The sequence below is a fragment of the Solanum verrucosum genome, unplaced genomic scaffold, assembly GCF_900185275.1.
Source record: "Solanum verrucosum unplaced genomic scaffold, falcon-dt-bn FXZP01000261.1, whole genome shotgun sequence".
Taxonomy (NCBI): domain Eukaryota; kingdom Viridiplantae; phylum Streptophyta; class Magnoliopsida; order Solanales; family Solanaceae; genus Solanum; species Solanum verrucosum.
This window is the reverse complement of record NW_026019969.1, coordinates 8,156,663-8,172,048: the sequence shown is the minus strand read 5'-3', so window position 1 is coordinate 8,172,048 and position 15,386 is coordinate 8,156,663. Positions and strand designations below refer to the sequence as shown.

The following is a 15,386-nucleotide window of genomic DNA, read 5'->3' as shown; positions in this document are numbered from 1 at the left end:
GCCCAGGGAGGCTTAATCAGTCTGTAGTTGTTGAAGAAGGGTTCAGGATTTGGGTTTATTATAACCTAATCATCAAAGACTTGATAATTAAGAAGCTACCTTAATTAATTCATTGTTTATTTGGGGTAGTTTAATATGAGGACTCATTCAAGAAATTTCATCTATAAATAGCCACCATTCTCATGCAAAGTTTATCACAAGACATAAACTTAAGGAAGCATCATTTTAATTAATTAGATATTAATTATCTAGCTAATTATGGCTTTGGCCCTGAAGTTTCTTGTTATAACCATTGCCATATTGGCTTTGGCATCTTCACCTAGCACTGCCTCAGACCCAAGTCCCTTACAAGATTTCTGTGTTGCTGTTAATGACACTAAAACAACTGGTAATTGAGATTAATTACTACTCAAGTTCTAGCTTCACGTTTAAATGAATACAGAGTGCTTGTTTTTCTTTTTCATTTTTTTTGATTTCTAATGTACATTTGTTTTCATGCAGTTTTCGTGAATGGAAAAGTTTGCAAGGATCCAAAACTTGTCACTGCTGATGACTTCTTCAGATCAGGCCTAAACAAGCTTGGAAATACGTCAAATCAACTTGGATCAATTGTTACTGCTGTCAACGTCAACAATTTACCTGGGCTCAACACTCTAGGCATTTCTTTAGCTCGTATTGATTTTGCACGACGTGGTCTCAATCCACCTCATACACATCCTAGAGGAACTGAGGTTCTTGTTGTTCTCAAGGGAAGACTCTATGTTGGTTTCGTCCTTTCTAACCCTGGACCAAATATGAAGAACAAATTATTCACCAAGATTTTGAACTCTGGTGATGTCTTTGTTTTTCCCGAGGGTCTAATTCATTTCCAACTTAATGTGGGAAAGACTAATGCTATTGCATTCGCTGGTCTGAGCAGCCAAAATGCAGGAGTTATCACTGTTGCAAATGCAGTATTTGGCTCAGATCCACCAATTAATGACGATGTCCTCGCTAAAGCATTCCAAGTTGACAAGAAAGTGATTGATGATCTTCAAGAACAGTTTTGGTGGGATAATAACTAGAAGTATAAATCAACTACTCATCTTTGTTTCTTGAAAAAATATATACCATTTAATTATGTTCTAATTCATTTTATGAAGATATAGTAGTATTATTTGCTAACAAGATTGAATATCTGGTCTTTTGGACCGATTTTCTTTCTGGTTGATTGATGTATTGAATAAAGATTGGTTAATGAAATAAAATGTAGTGTGTTTTCATTCTTGAAGGAAATATGATGTTTCCCTAATGATTTAGAATATTGTCTTGTATGTGCTCATCGAAAGTTGAAAAACTGAAAGCTTGAAATCTACTCTGCAAATCAGTAGGTCAAATATCTTTGCTCAAAGTGGCAGCGGGAATTATCATAATAAGGCAAAGTTGCGGTGTGTATGCTGAGTACATGCAATGTTGAGAAAGTAAGCTTAGCATTAAGTATTAACCAACGAAAGGACGCATCTTACATTAATTCAAACAACTTTTGTTCGTCTTCAATATAACATTTGTATTGATTGACACAAAATACACGGACAACACTTACTAGTTAATGATAGAAACAAATGTTGATTATTGTGGTTAAGGTTAAAACGTATCTCCTACACCAAATGATACCCAAACAATGTGTTTCACCTCCAAGTACAACAAATTCATTAATTTGAGATATTTTTCCTGGTACCCAGAGACAAGGCTTTCTTCAACAGGGATTCACGACCCGGAAAACGACTTGGAGTTTCCGTGTTATAATTAGTGGTGTCAAATGAGCGGATTGGATCTGATTTGGGCCGATTGAAATGATCAGAATTTGCTCTTCTTTGTGTAATACTAGTTGAACGTTGCAACGGCGAGCCAGATTCATTCTGTCTCCTCTGTAACTTTACCCTTTCCCGTCTTCTCTCCCTATTGTCTTTTTCGCCATCCTCCTGAGGAATATCAACTCCCTTTTTATCTTCAACCCTAATTGAATTATTGAGGGAATCGGAAAGCCTTGGTATTCGACCACCTTTAGAGGTCCCAAGTAACTCAAAATCAATTTTGCTCCAACCCAACTTATCGTCATTGTCCCAACGGAATCTGGTGCTGATTTCTAGCAACTCGGAAACGGCAGTCTGTGTCCCTGCCGGTGAAACGTCGCCGTTGAGGAGATTTTGGGCGAACTCCCATTCAATTCGGTCCTTATAGATGTGGTCAGAGAGGACTTGATCTGCTAGCTGAGCCCATTCTTCAAAGTCGCGAGCTCGGAGATTCTTTGTCACCCATTTGAGGTATTTGGATGGGAGTGCTCCCAGCATTTTACCTTTGTATTTTCCAAAATCTATGACTCGGTCTCGCGCTGGAATAACTTTTCTGGACCCAATTGCTGAGATTGCCAAAGGAGTAATAGTCCTCCGCAACGACAAGGACTGTGAAGAAGGGGGAAAAGAAGTTATCTGAAAACGTGGAATTGTAGAAGATGAGACATTGAATGAGCACTGTGAGACTGGACCAAGATTCATCTCTGAAGGGGAGAGGTTGCAGGCCAAACAATCCAAATTTTGAGATAAGAGAGACTGTTTTCCTGATGTATTCAAAGGGACCAAGGGATTAATGATTATTAGGGTTTGAGAAGAAATTATTACTCTACCCATCACATTTTATGTGGCGTCATTTGACTTAACATGATATTAAAGTTAAATTATTTTTAATTATAATAAGATGATATTATTTTTGGGAAAGACTAAAATGAAGTCTGCTACATAAAGTAGAATAGGAATACAAAATAAGTGATGTTTTTACCATTTCATTTTAAGAATGTCTTATGTATTCCGGAAGACATTAATGATGTTATTCCAATTTTAGCCTTATTTTAAGAATGTTTTATGTATTCCGGAAGACATTAATGATGTTATTCCAATTTTAGCCTTATTGAGGGTAAGTTAGTAAAGTTACATCTTACTTTCTAAAACTGAGTAGTTTTCAATTTTTCACGAGGATTGTGCCTAAGTTAATAACATTACTCCACTACTTATTTTGGAATGGATGGACTACTTTCCCGTGCCAATTAATGTGACATCATTTTACTTAACACAAAACTTTATAAAGAAGAAAGATTTTTTAAATTTGTGATCTAAAACAACATACCATATGTGCAGCTATAATCAAGGGACCAAGGAAAAGAACCTATGTGTTTATAAATCATTCACCTCCAAGTATAACAAATTGTTTTAGCTCTGTCAATGTGTTAAAATCTATGTTGCTCGGACTCTTCAAAAATGTCGACGGGTGCGTGTCGGATCCTCCAAAAATAGTGTATTTCTAAAGGATCTGACACGAGTGCGACAATATATTTGGAGAGTCCGAGCAACTTAGGTTAAAACTGCTGCACCATTGTTTCATTTCCTTCACCAAGATCTTTCCAACAGCTCCTCGAGCTCTGCTAGTGCAGCCTCTTCGCCTTCATCCTCGTCATAATCGAAGATGCTATCATCATCATCCTCTTCTTCTTCCCCTGCTCCATCAATAGACCATATATAATACATGATCATCCAATAGTACACAAATGAGTATATGTCATGATAAAGTTTTTGATATGCAAGATATATAAGAAGCACAGACCTGAACCTGCAATCTGCACATCATAATCCTCAAACAATTTCTCGTTCAAGATTGACCTCACAACGAAATCTGCATTGTCACGCATCACAAAGTACTCAGGGTGAGAAAGATAGTAATGATGAACCGCCAACTGATATAAAGGCATGAAGCCTTCCATGACACTTTCTTCAGATTGATAATCACTAAGTGGAGTATGTCGCGTTGCAAGCACTCTTGTTTCACTAGTAGATGCTGAGGACTGGTCTAAATCTGGATTGTTATAAGCAAGTGTAGCTCCAAACTCTTTCATCTTGAAAGTTTTACCCCAACAAGGCAATGAAACATTAATCTGATCACCTGTTTGTAAATACTTGCCAAACTTCCAGTGGCATAAAAATGTCAACTTGTTGTTCTCTCCTGGAATGCCAATGAATGATGGAGCATAAATCCACTTAAGACCCTGTGTTATGTTTTGGACTTTGATGTCAATTGTATGAGATCCCCCGAATTCACTAAAATAGCGAAATATACGAGGACTAGAACGTGCATAGACAATGCAAATAAGCAGTCCTGTTATCTTGATATTAGGAAGTGAATCCACATACAATGTCAACAATCTCTGTTCACTTTTGTTGCTGAACCAACTTGGAACCTCATTTCCTGGAAAATAAGTACTGAAGATTCCAAATTCATAGAGTCCCTGATGCCAAAAAGGAAAAAGAAAAGGTACTTAACATTGGATTTGCTCAACAGGTTGAGGAGAAAGTTTACAGTAAGAAACAAAACTTACCTGCTGTACTGAATACATCCTTTTTGTTTTGGTGAACCTATTAAATATTTCCACCACTGTATCGAATGTGTTATCTAGGTTGAGAAGAAGGCGTAGAGCATTCAATATTTCCACTTCAAAATTATCAATGGGCTTTAGCTTGAAAATTCCTGAAATCTCAGTTAAGCTCTCACTTTCCATGACATCTAAAAAGAGAGTTGTCATTAGGTTTGGTAGATTTGTGACTGTTTCCAGTGATGAGCATCTAACTGCCTTTAGCTTAACAAGGCTTGACGGAAGCTCTGGCAGAGATAGGAGGCTTTGACATCCATCTAACCAAAGGTCTTGGAGCTTACCAAGATTTTTGATACTCTGAGGCAGGTTATAAATCAAGTTTTCACTTAGATTCAAGAAGCATAATGAGGGAAGGTTGCTGAGGCCGAAGGATAGAGCATCGTCTGTTAAGTTGCAACTAGAAAGACTTAAGCTGACGAGCGAACTTGATAAAGAAGAGAACGAAAACTGGTTAGAGCCTGGGGATCTTCTCAACTTTGATGACCAAGTTTTCCAGAGGGCACTCCATGAATTCATGTTACCACCCACCGGGGCTAGCTGTCCAAAATTCATTCCATCAGCCTGCAGGGTTGTCAAAGATTCTAACTTGCCTAGCTCTATTGCTGACGTAACTAGTCTAGAACAGCCAGAGATAATAAGTTTTTCTAAGGATTTGAGCTTACAAAAGCTTCCAGGGAGTTTCCTTAGATTCTTGCAGTCTCTCAAGTTCAGATAGACAAGTCCGTCAAGGCATCCAATTGATTCATGAATCTTGACCAACTTAATGCAGTCTTTCAGGATCAATGTTTTCAGATGGGGAAGTCCAGAAAAATCAGGAGTTCTTTTTAGAAAATGGGAATGACTAATGTTGAGGATCTTTAATGATCTAAGAATCTGCAACATGAAGTAAGAGGTAAAGTTAAGTCTGATTCTAAAGTCATTTTCCTGCAGTAGATCGAAAGGAAACACATTTATAACATACCTTAATTCCCTCCCAGGCTTTTTCCAAATAACTTTTTTTCATTTCAAGGGCAACCAGGCTCTCTATAGGGAGATCCTCAGGGATGATCTTCATATGAAATCCAGACCAACATAGTAATCTTAGACCTTTCGGAAACAAACTATAGAATCCAGTTAAGCTTACATAACTAAGCTGGAGAATCCTCAGCCTCTGCATTCTGGAAAATGCATCAGCTTCAAATTCTATACTGTCTGAACCTTCTGTGCTGGCATCATCAAAATGTTCCAAATGCTTGCGGCGTTTTCTTGGATAGCCATGACCTATCGGACCAGCATCTTCACTGAAGAAATACGATCTGATAGATTTGACTGCTTTGGACAATTTGTTAGACATTCCCTTGTCAAGAACCAGACCTTCAATATTTTCAGTTCCCTGATAGAAGAACAACAATTGTTTATTTATTACAGTCAATCATAATGCATATACAATACCAAAGAGTAAGATTTCTTACAGTTTTTGTACTCAATATATTGAAGGAATCTCTGTATCGCCAAACTCTGCTTCTTTTCCGAGGCTCCCAAGGGGATTCTAGGCGGATAATTTCTCTTCCCATATCTTGAATCAATGAATGCACTTTCAGCTTATCCTTGTCCATTTCTATCAGACATCTATCTGACAGAATCTGAATTCCTACTACTGAGAAAAAACCACATCCATCGAGTATAGTTACTGCATAGTCTCTATCCTTTCCCACAAAGAAACAGACAATATCAAGGAATATTTTCTGTACATCATCATCATCTGGCAGCAAATCGTAGCTGATTCTAAGTTTTTCCAAGATCTTATTGTCAGGGATTGCCTTTAACTTCCTTAATGCACTCTCCCACACCTCTATACTTCTGTCACAAAGAGAAGAACCTAAAACTTTGAGAGCCAAAGGAGTCCCTTTACAATGAAGTATCACCTTTTCTGAAAGGTCCTCATGATCTTCTGAAGGTTTTTCTTTTCCAAAAGCATGCCAGCTGAAGAGTCGAATCGATTCTTGAGCATTCAATGGCATGACCTTATACATCTTACAACTGCAGACCTCACTAGCATCAAACAGGTGCTGATTTCTGGTTGTTATGATTATTTTACTACCTGGATAAAACCATTCTCGCATCCCAAGAACCGCATTTAGCTGATCTCGATCATCCACATCATCGAGAACAAGAAGAATTCTTCTGCAATGGATGGCCTCTTGAATCTTGATGACTCCTTCATCGACATTGTATATCTTTTCAACCTTCTTCCCTAGAACATTTGAAAGAAGTTGTCTTTGTAGACTTACCAGACCATCATATCTTTCTGAAGTTTTATTCACATCAGCAAGAAAGCTGCTGCCATCAAATTTGTCAAAGTTAAGATTATAAGCAGTCTTGGCAAGGGTAGATTTACCTAGCCCCCCCATACCATATATAGCCATAATATCAACACTAGTTGATCCATCCTGCAACCAGAGATTTATGTCTTTAACTCGAGAATCTATTCCAACGGGGTGGAGAGCTACACTCAAAACTGTGCGATTTAGTCTTCCTGCAACCACCTTCACAATCTCCTGAATAAACCTTGACTCACACCTGAAAATTACAATGAGTTCCATTTTCAGTCACATGAAAGATCATCTTAGAAAAGGGAATGAAACAATTTGTAATTCTAGTAAGAGCTTACCCATCAGATCGATTCTGTAAGACCATTCCTCCCAAATCAGCAACTTCTGTTAGAGAAGCCTTCCATTCCTTCACCTTCTGCAACCATTCCAGTCTCCTTTCCTCGGTCCCGGATCTATATCTCTGCTCATACATTAAAAAATCTTGTTCAAAACTTCCTTTTTGTTTCCTGACTTCTGATGGATCCACATCATAAAACACAGGTAAAACGAAACGTCCAAAAAGTTTCTTGCTCTCAAGTATAAACACAAGTTCATCAAGGCACCTCTCTGAAGAGGTATAGTATTTTGACAAAACAACAATGAGAATTCTTGATTCTTGAATTGTTTTCTGCAATTCTTTGCACCCTTTTTCATCTATATCAAGTTCATCAACACTGAATGCGCGAATACCAGCATTTGATAAAGCTGAATGAAGATGATTTCCAAAAGACTTGCCTATTTTTGTTGCCAAACTCAGAAATGCATGAAAAGCAAACTGAGACATTTTTTGTTTTTGTTTTGATCAATCACAGATAAAAGATTGTTCTTTGAGAAGCAATTCTTTGTTTTCACATGTCAAATCAACAGGTGATTTTGCATCTGCAAGCAGTCTAAGAAGGTACATGCATTGTTTTCACATGTCAAATCAACAGGAAACACATATATTCTAAAAAATTTACATAACCTAAGGTCTACATATCACTAACTAACCTAGAAAATGACAACAAATTGGCAATACATATTATGCAGTTAATATTACACAGTTTATCTATTATTAAATGCAGCTAGATTTGGAAAAACCAAGGTAAGAAGAGGTTACTCCCTCCGTCCCAAAATATTTGTCACGTTTGTTTCTCCACAGTTAAACTATATGAACTTTTAACAATTACCATATATTTTTTCACTATATTGATATGAGAAGAATTGCAACTTATACTATTTTTCATATACTTTTCAAATAACTAAATTTTAATTTTAAAATATTAAATTAGTTCAGTCACCTTTAACTCCGAAGATTAATCAACCTAACTGACATAGGTTCCTACCATATGTGCAAGATTTTAATGTCAACCTTATGAAAAACAATGGGTTAAATTTTAAAAAGTGAAAATAAAATTATGACTACTTTTCAACTGATATATAAACTATATTCTAGAATACTTATATTGGGAAAATTTATCTTATTTGGTTACTTTCTTCTTTCCGTGATTAAGACCTTAGAGAATCAACATGTATCCTTCTATTTAAGCTAATTCTGTTTCAACACTAAACATATTTATCTTTTTAAGGTAAATTAGGGACTCTTATCTAAATCACATACTTCCTTATATTGGACATTTATAGAAGGGAAAAAAAACTCCTTAGAAACAACAAGAAATAAAATACAAGTAATTACAACTAATTAAGGTGTAATCCAACTAGTTTAACTGAAAATCAATTACTGTTATAACTAGATAATTTATAATCACATAAATATTCAAAACTTGTTTTAGATTATAAATTTTAAAAACTTTCATTACAGTCAAACACAATCATAGAAGACATGACTACTATTACTTTGAGTGCAAGATTTTTCTTTGACTTTGGTTTTTACATTCTGCCTAAAAGCCATTTAGATTTGGATTTTAGGATCAAAATTCAAAAAAGTACTCTCTTCTGAGTCTTACTATTTATCCTCAATGGACTGGCACCCAATAGTCCTTTGTGTCACAAATTTCTATGTTTGTTAGAATTTTTATGATTTTCACATTATCTAGTATCGTGTGGCTTATATTTAACGGATAGCGAGGTAAAAAAAAAATTGGACTCCGCCAGAATGTTTTTGGTAAATATTTTTGGATTTTAGACTTCAAAGTCTAAAGGACAATTATTAGTGAATCTGATTCTGATAATAGTATTTTCCTTTTCAATATTGGCATATTATTATTCCGACTCCATGTGAAGAAGCAAATTCTTGAAATCCCATTGTTTGAAATAACAAGTCGAAATCCCCTCTTTTCCTTTTATAATAACTTACGCGGACATGCACTAATTCGATAGAGTGTCTTCCATCCGCACAAATATCGAATAATTTGTTCACCAAAATATTATGATTCTAAAACTACTTCATTAACCACACTAGATCAGACCCTTGATTACAAGTCGATATCCTCTTTAAGCATTACGTTTTAGCCAATCATTATTTACCACTTAAAAGGTAAAGATCGAGCTTTAATTCCTACTATGATTGATGCAGAGTAAATAACCAAAACACATCATATATTCACTATGAATTAAGTCATGTAAAAGTTGGATATGGTACTCTTGATAGTAAATAAAATTTAATTAGAAATATGAAAGAGATAAAACTTTTAGACATTTTTTGAGAGACTAAAAAGGAATGGTTAAAGATTACATTTTTAGTTCCTTCCAGTTAACTGTTTGCTGAAGTAAACTATGCAGCTAGCAAGAAATGACCCTATGACTGTACAATGAGTTAATAAACATAATTTACACAATTGCCCACCTGAAGCTGATGAAAAAGAACAGGAGTGAATGTACCTTTGCAACTTACAAATTTGTGCAACTAAGACGGTATGTCAAGGACAAAAAATGCTCAGATATTATCGGATAATGATCCTTATTGAAGCCCCGACTCTCACAACACTCATGTATATCTTCTAGCTCCACGAGATTAAGCAGTAAAATGTTGGTTTTCCCGAAAGAAAGAAGGCATCATCACAAGTACTTCTTCTCTCATCATGGGAAGAATCTTTTGAGGCCACCAGATAAGGGGAACGTCGAAAGAAGTCCTATAAAGCGCCTTTTCAACGAATTACCTAGGTATGGCAGAACAGCTATTTCTGGAAAATCTTGATAATATGGTCTTTTTGCACCATTAGGACCAAGTGCTGGGACAAGACCATCTTCTGGCAGATGGGTGCCTGGGAGGTCTACTCCATCTGCATCAGTTTCCTGTTGCAGAAAGATTCTGTGAGAAACAAGAACACTTTGAGAATCTACCAACACAAGCTTAACATGAATAGAAAAGTCAAGATTCTTACATTGTTTTCTGTCAAGCAATTTGATAGACCACATTGGTTCAATAATTTACACAATCTCTCGGGATCATCTGGTGATTCTCGACGAATAATTTCTTTTCCCATGTCCTGAATAAGTGGAGGCATCATAACTTTGTTTTCGTCATCAATGCTGATGAGGGATCTGTCAATGAGGTTCTGAATTCCAACTGTTGGGTGCAAATCGCTGTTCTCTAAAAATTTGATAACATAATCTTTGTCCTTCCCAACAAATAATGAAGCAATAAGAAGGAACAACCTCTGGTCATGATCATCTAGAGACTTGTAGCTTATCTCAAGATTCTTTTGAACTCTGCTATGAGGGATTGCTTCCAATTTCTGCAATTTACTCCTCCATATTTCCATACCTCTCCCTGAAAGAAACGAACCCAAATCATAAAGAGCTAACGGAAGCCCACCGCAATGCTGTATTGCTTCTGTTGAAAGCATCTTGAACTCTTCTAATGGGTAGTCTTGTGCAAAAGCATACCAACTGAAGAGCTTTAGAGACTCATCAACCCCAAGTTCCTTTATCTTGAATAGCATGTGCCTCTCATAGGACTTCAACAGTTTCTCACACCTTGTCGTTATGAGAATTTTACTCCCCGGATAAAACCAATCCCTTGTCCCAATAAGTGAATCTAAGACATCCAGCTGATCTACATCATCAAATACAATAAAAACCTTTTTGTTGCCAATAGCATCTTTCATTTTGACAATTCCTTCATCAGCATTGTATATTTTTTCCTTTCTGCCTTTCAAAATACTTTCAAAAATTTGTTTTTGCAAATAAACCTGACCATTTGGATGTTTCTCAGAGATTTCTCTGACATTTGCAAGAAAGCAACTCCCATCAAATCTGTCATAATTAGAGTTGTAAGCTACTTTAGCAACAGTAGTCTTTCCAACGCCACCAAGTCCACAGATCATCCCAATGCCAACTTCACTGGATTCATCCTGTAACCATGAGTTAATGTCCTTCACCCGAGACTCTAATCCAACTGTGTATGAAGGTACACTAAGTACTGTGCGATTCAATCTTTTGAGTATCTCCTTGATGATCTTTTGGATGAATTTTGCCTCATGCCTGGGATGCAGTGCAAATGTTAGAGACAAAGCAAGATGAAAATTCAGTTAGGCACTGCAACTTGCCAAGTACTGGAGAACAAATAAAGAGAGCACTGATATGGCAATACTTCATTTAGAGCAAGCATAACACACCAGGATGATCTGTCATATTAATCATCAATAAACGAAATAACCTGGTTAGGTGTCTAGACTCAATTAAGAAAAAACGTGAAAGTATACCTTTAAAGCAATCTCTTAATGCTAAATCAATAAACTTATACATTTTCCAGAAAAGCAACAAAGATGAAATATATGTGGCTTACTGGTACTACAGGAGAAAAAATGAGTGATATTTACTTTTATTTGTGTGCTGTGAAGAATTTGACAATATTGAGGAGCAACAAAGAGGGAAATGGACAGCAAAATAAAGAGAGTAGTAGTACAATAAATAGAGAACCATGAAATATTACAGTGAACCATTTCCGGTTAGGAAAATGATTAAGACAAGGACACAGTTTAGCTTCATCATAACTGAGGCTATATCATACAAAAATTTCCAAAAGATACTGATACAAAGTGCATCCACACTAGGAGAATGGAGTGTATCATGACAACATTTCGTTCTTTTGTACCTTTTGATTTGTCTATTCAGCTATTTGGTACCCTCCCTTTATATATCCTTCACTCTTTAAATAGATCATTTTGACTCTCATAACAAATAATTGAGGACACAATGGCTTGAAGAACTGCTGATTGGAAAAGCTAAAAGCACATACAAGTCAAGAGCATTCACAGACTTGAAGGAAGATTACATGGAAAGCAAGAAATTATTGCTCCCATCTATCTTAATCGGAATAATTTGAGAGCAAGTTTTAAATCCAAGAGTCCCTAGTTGTCTTGTCCAAGTTTTTTACCTCAACTAGTCAGAGAGAGGTCTTACTAACTTCTGGCATATGATAAGCAGGAAAAGGAAGGAAAGAAGGGAAAAGAAAAGAAAACAGCACAGACACATCCACGCACAGCAAGAGTTCAACTAGGGTGCCTCCATACCCCCAAGGTAGAAGGCAGCACATATTCATGGAAAAGAGGACACAAAATCTAATTGAAGAGTTGCCAGAAATATTGAGCATTAAAATGTGTTTCCTAAGGATATAGGTGATTGTAATGGATAAAGTACAAGTCAGTATGTTGTCTATGTGGACTCCTTTAAAAATCAGCAGATCTAATAGGGAAAAGACATTCTATTTTTAGTGGTTTGAGTCTTTGAGGTTGAAAATATTGAAAAAGGATCAGTAATGAGACTTCTCCAATGGGATCCACATGCGACACATTTCATAGCAACAAAAGAAGCCAGAAGACCATCCTCGTTTGTCTCTAGAGTGGATGACCAACAATACATTACATTCAGAGAAAAGGAATATACATGAAAGCTAGGAATCTCTATCCTTTAGGGGAACCCCACGAGGTTCAATCGCGACTTATGCATAGCACTTGCCATTTGGCATACTCACACGTGACTGTCACACTTAACTAGAATCCAACCTGAGGTAGCTTTTTATCATCTTTAGCTTTGAACTTTGTGTCTTTCATCTGATTAGTCTTTCAAATTAGATTTATGCCAACTTTGTTAAACTTTTTTGCTCGAATTTGCTTAGAGCTCAACGTACTATCCAGGGTCTTTAACATATTAAATCTCTTTAAGTTTGGGCTGTTCACAGTTAATTTTACATGCCTTGGTAGAAGTTTCGTCAATCCATCTTTTAAATTTTGCCCATTTAGCATTTCCATTGTATCTTTTCCTGAAATAACCTTTACAATAGAAAATTTTGCGGGCCAGTCACTTGGACATTTATGATAGTCAGATGCATAGATACTATAAATTATTCTCAGAAAATAATGTTTACAACTTGTTTACTCATGAATTAGAAAACTGGCACTATGTCATTGCAATAGCCACAACCTAAAATACAGGACAACTAGTACTGAGTGAATGGCAAATTTACATCAGAACTTTCCAACTGATGAATAGGTTTTCTTGTTTGGGGAGAATCGTGTGTTGGCTAAGTTGGAATACCGTTGATCCTCAAAAGCGAATTTCCAGATTTAAATAGATGAAATCAATCGGTTGACTACTTAATCCAGAACAAAACATAGTTTTAGATTATTATCTATGGTACTTCACTAATATCATCAGCCAAGTTTCCCTTCAAGTAAAGATTAAAGCAATTATTAAGCCATAACTATTTCTTTCACCAGAAACAATTAGAACTAACATAGCTCTCATGACTAATTACTGAAGGGCGAATAACTGCAAATACTGAAAAAGAAGAAAAATACCAAGGGTTTGGATAATTTAGGAAACTGACCCGTCTACTTCTTTGGCTAAGCACATTCCTTCCAATTCAGCAACTTCCTTCAGAGCTACTCTCCATTTCTCCATCTTCTCCATCCATTCCTTTCTTTTCTCTCCACTCTCTGCGTTTCCTCTCTTTTCATGATTCACAAAAGCTTCAGCAAAACTTCCAGTTTGGTTCTGGACATCCTCAGGGCTCACAGTGTAAAAGACAGGTAAAACAGTATGACCCTCTTTCTTTCTTCGATCAAGAATGTTGACAAGCTCATCAAGACACCATCTTGAAGAACCGTAATCTTTGGAGAAGACAACTAGTGAAATCTTGGATTCTCGAATACCCTTTTGCAGTTCAGATTCTATGTTTTCTCCCCTGCGGATTTCGTCATCATCTCGAAAAGTTCGAATTCCAGCGTTGATGAGAGCTGTGTAAAGATGATCAGTAAAGTTTTTTCGGGTGTCTTCGCCTCTGAAACTCAAGAAAACGTGGAAAGTATAACGGGTTTGTGGGGTTGCCATTGAAAATAGTCCAAAGAAAACGATGACCCAACTAAGAGTTTATGCAGAGACAAAAGAGGATAATGATCCAATTCAGATTTTGACAATGAAAACTAGAGAACGAAAATGGATAATTTAGAACTTTGAGGACTTGAGTCAATGGAAAGGCCCGCGTGAAGGGGGGAAAATGACGAGTTTTTGTGTGGGATTGGAAAGGGAGACGAGGTATTATAAATGTTTAGAAATCTCTTCCTTCTTTGTAACCAGATCTGTCCATCTCCCGTCATTTTTACGTCGTTGCCGCCACTGCTATCTTCACCGGATGTACCATAGAATTTTTGTATTCCTCTTTCTAATTTGTGTATGGAATTAGGAATTTTTGAAAATCAACTTTTTATCAATATTATTGGAGTTGTTAATCATCCTTGTACATGGTCAACCCACAAAGTTAATTCGGTTGGCAAATTCTTATTTTGGTTCTTCGGAGCTCCAAATTTGTAATTTTAATCCAAACCAATGACGAATTTTGAATTTTCGATGAAACCCACATTCAACTTTCCTCCATTGTTATGTATTCATTAACTCTAATCTGAGAAATTTGACATGCATTCATGGAAATGATCTTAATACCAATCAAGTAGTGGATAAAATGACAAATGGGAATCAAAATCATTGCCGACCTTCTCCTTTTCAAATTTGTAGTGATTGGTAGACCTTTGGTGTTTATAGTAATGGTGAAAATATTTTTGGGTTTGGAGAGATGGTGAAAAAATTGAAGAAAAGAGTAAAGAATAATGAAAAAATTGAAGAAAAACTTTTTTTAATGGAATTTCCATGTGTCAAACGCGTGAGTTTCACCCATCAACATAAATGTGGTTGTGACTTTTTAGGGATACAATAATTTCGATTTTAAACAATTCAGGGGGGTGATAGGACCCCCATGAAGTTTAAGTGTATAGTTGAAAATCCGATAATAGACTAGGAGGGCATTTGGCCATTTTCTCTTTTTTCTTTTATAAATATTCCTTTAGTAAACGTTCTCAAGTTTAATTTATTTGTTTGATTTGGATTTTCAACTTAACACAATGTTTAAAAAGTAAATGAATCTTATTATTTTAAACTACAGAAGAAAAAAAAACCGAATAAATTGAAACAGAGGGAGTATTATAGTTTCTTTTGCTCAATTGTATTTTTTATGTATCCATTAACAGCAAGATTATTGAACTTATATCGTCAGTTCCACTAGGTTTATACCCAAAATATGACTTAAATACTTCCACACAAAAATATTTTCCTAATGTTTCCCCTACTGGAAATGAATGCTA

General features: G+C 36.1%; 4 protein-coding genes across 4 annotated transcripts; 1 reads left to right on the top strand and 3 right to left on the bottom strand.

Annotated features, from left to right (window-relative positions):
* Positions 1-248: 248 nt before the first annotated feature.
* On the top strand, positions 249-1,096 carry LOC125816794 (putative germin-like protein 2-1). Its single transcript, XM_049496417.1, has 2 exons — positions 249-388; positions 502-1,096. The coding sequence occupies exons 1-2, from the start codon at positions 259-261 to the stop codon at positions 1,062-1,064; spliced, it is 693 nt and encodes a 230-aa protein (XP_049352374.1). The 5' UTR covers positions 249-258; the 3' UTR covers positions 1,065-1,096.
* Positions 1,097-1,688: 592 nt separating this feature from the next.
* On the bottom strand, positions 1,689-2,572 carry LOC125815823 (uncharacterized). Its single transcript, XM_049495378.1, has one exon. It carries the CDS (start codon positions 2,532-2,534, stop codon positions 1,692-1,694), a length of 843 nt encoding a protein of 280 aa, XP_049351335.1. The 5' UTR covers positions 2,535-2,572; the 3' UTR covers positions 1,689-1,691.
* A 766-nt stretch (positions 2,573-3,338) lies between these two features.
* LOC125816805 (disease resistance protein RPV1-like) lies at positions 3,339-7,645 on the bottom strand. The gene is made up of 6 exons (XM_049496425.1): positions 7,107-7,645; positions 5,908-7,015; positions 5,418-5,828; positions 4,403-5,329; positions 3,634-4,312; positions 3,339-3,526 (listed from the first exon to the last, which is right to left on the bottom strand). Exons 1-6 carry the CDS (start codon positions 7,589-7,591, stop codon positions 3,420-3,422), a joined length of 3,717 nt encoding a protein of 1,238 aa, XP_049352382.1. The 5' UTR covers positions 7,592-7,645; the 3' UTR covers positions 3,339-3,419.
* Positions 7,646-9,822: 2,177 nt separating this feature from the next.
* On the bottom strand, positions 9,823-14,265 carry LOC125816568 (disease resistance protein RUN1-like). The gene is made up of 3 exons (XM_049496183.1): positions 13,580-14,265; positions 10,131-11,232; positions 9,823-10,041 (listed from the first exon to the last, which is right to left on the bottom strand). Exons 1-3 carry the CDS (start codon positions 14,080-14,082, stop codon positions 9,826-9,828), a joined length of 1,821 nt encoding a protein of 606 aa, XP_049352140.1. The 5' UTR covers positions 14,083-14,265; the 3' UTR covers positions 9,823-9,825.
* Positions 14,266-15,386: the final 1,121 nt, after the last annotated feature.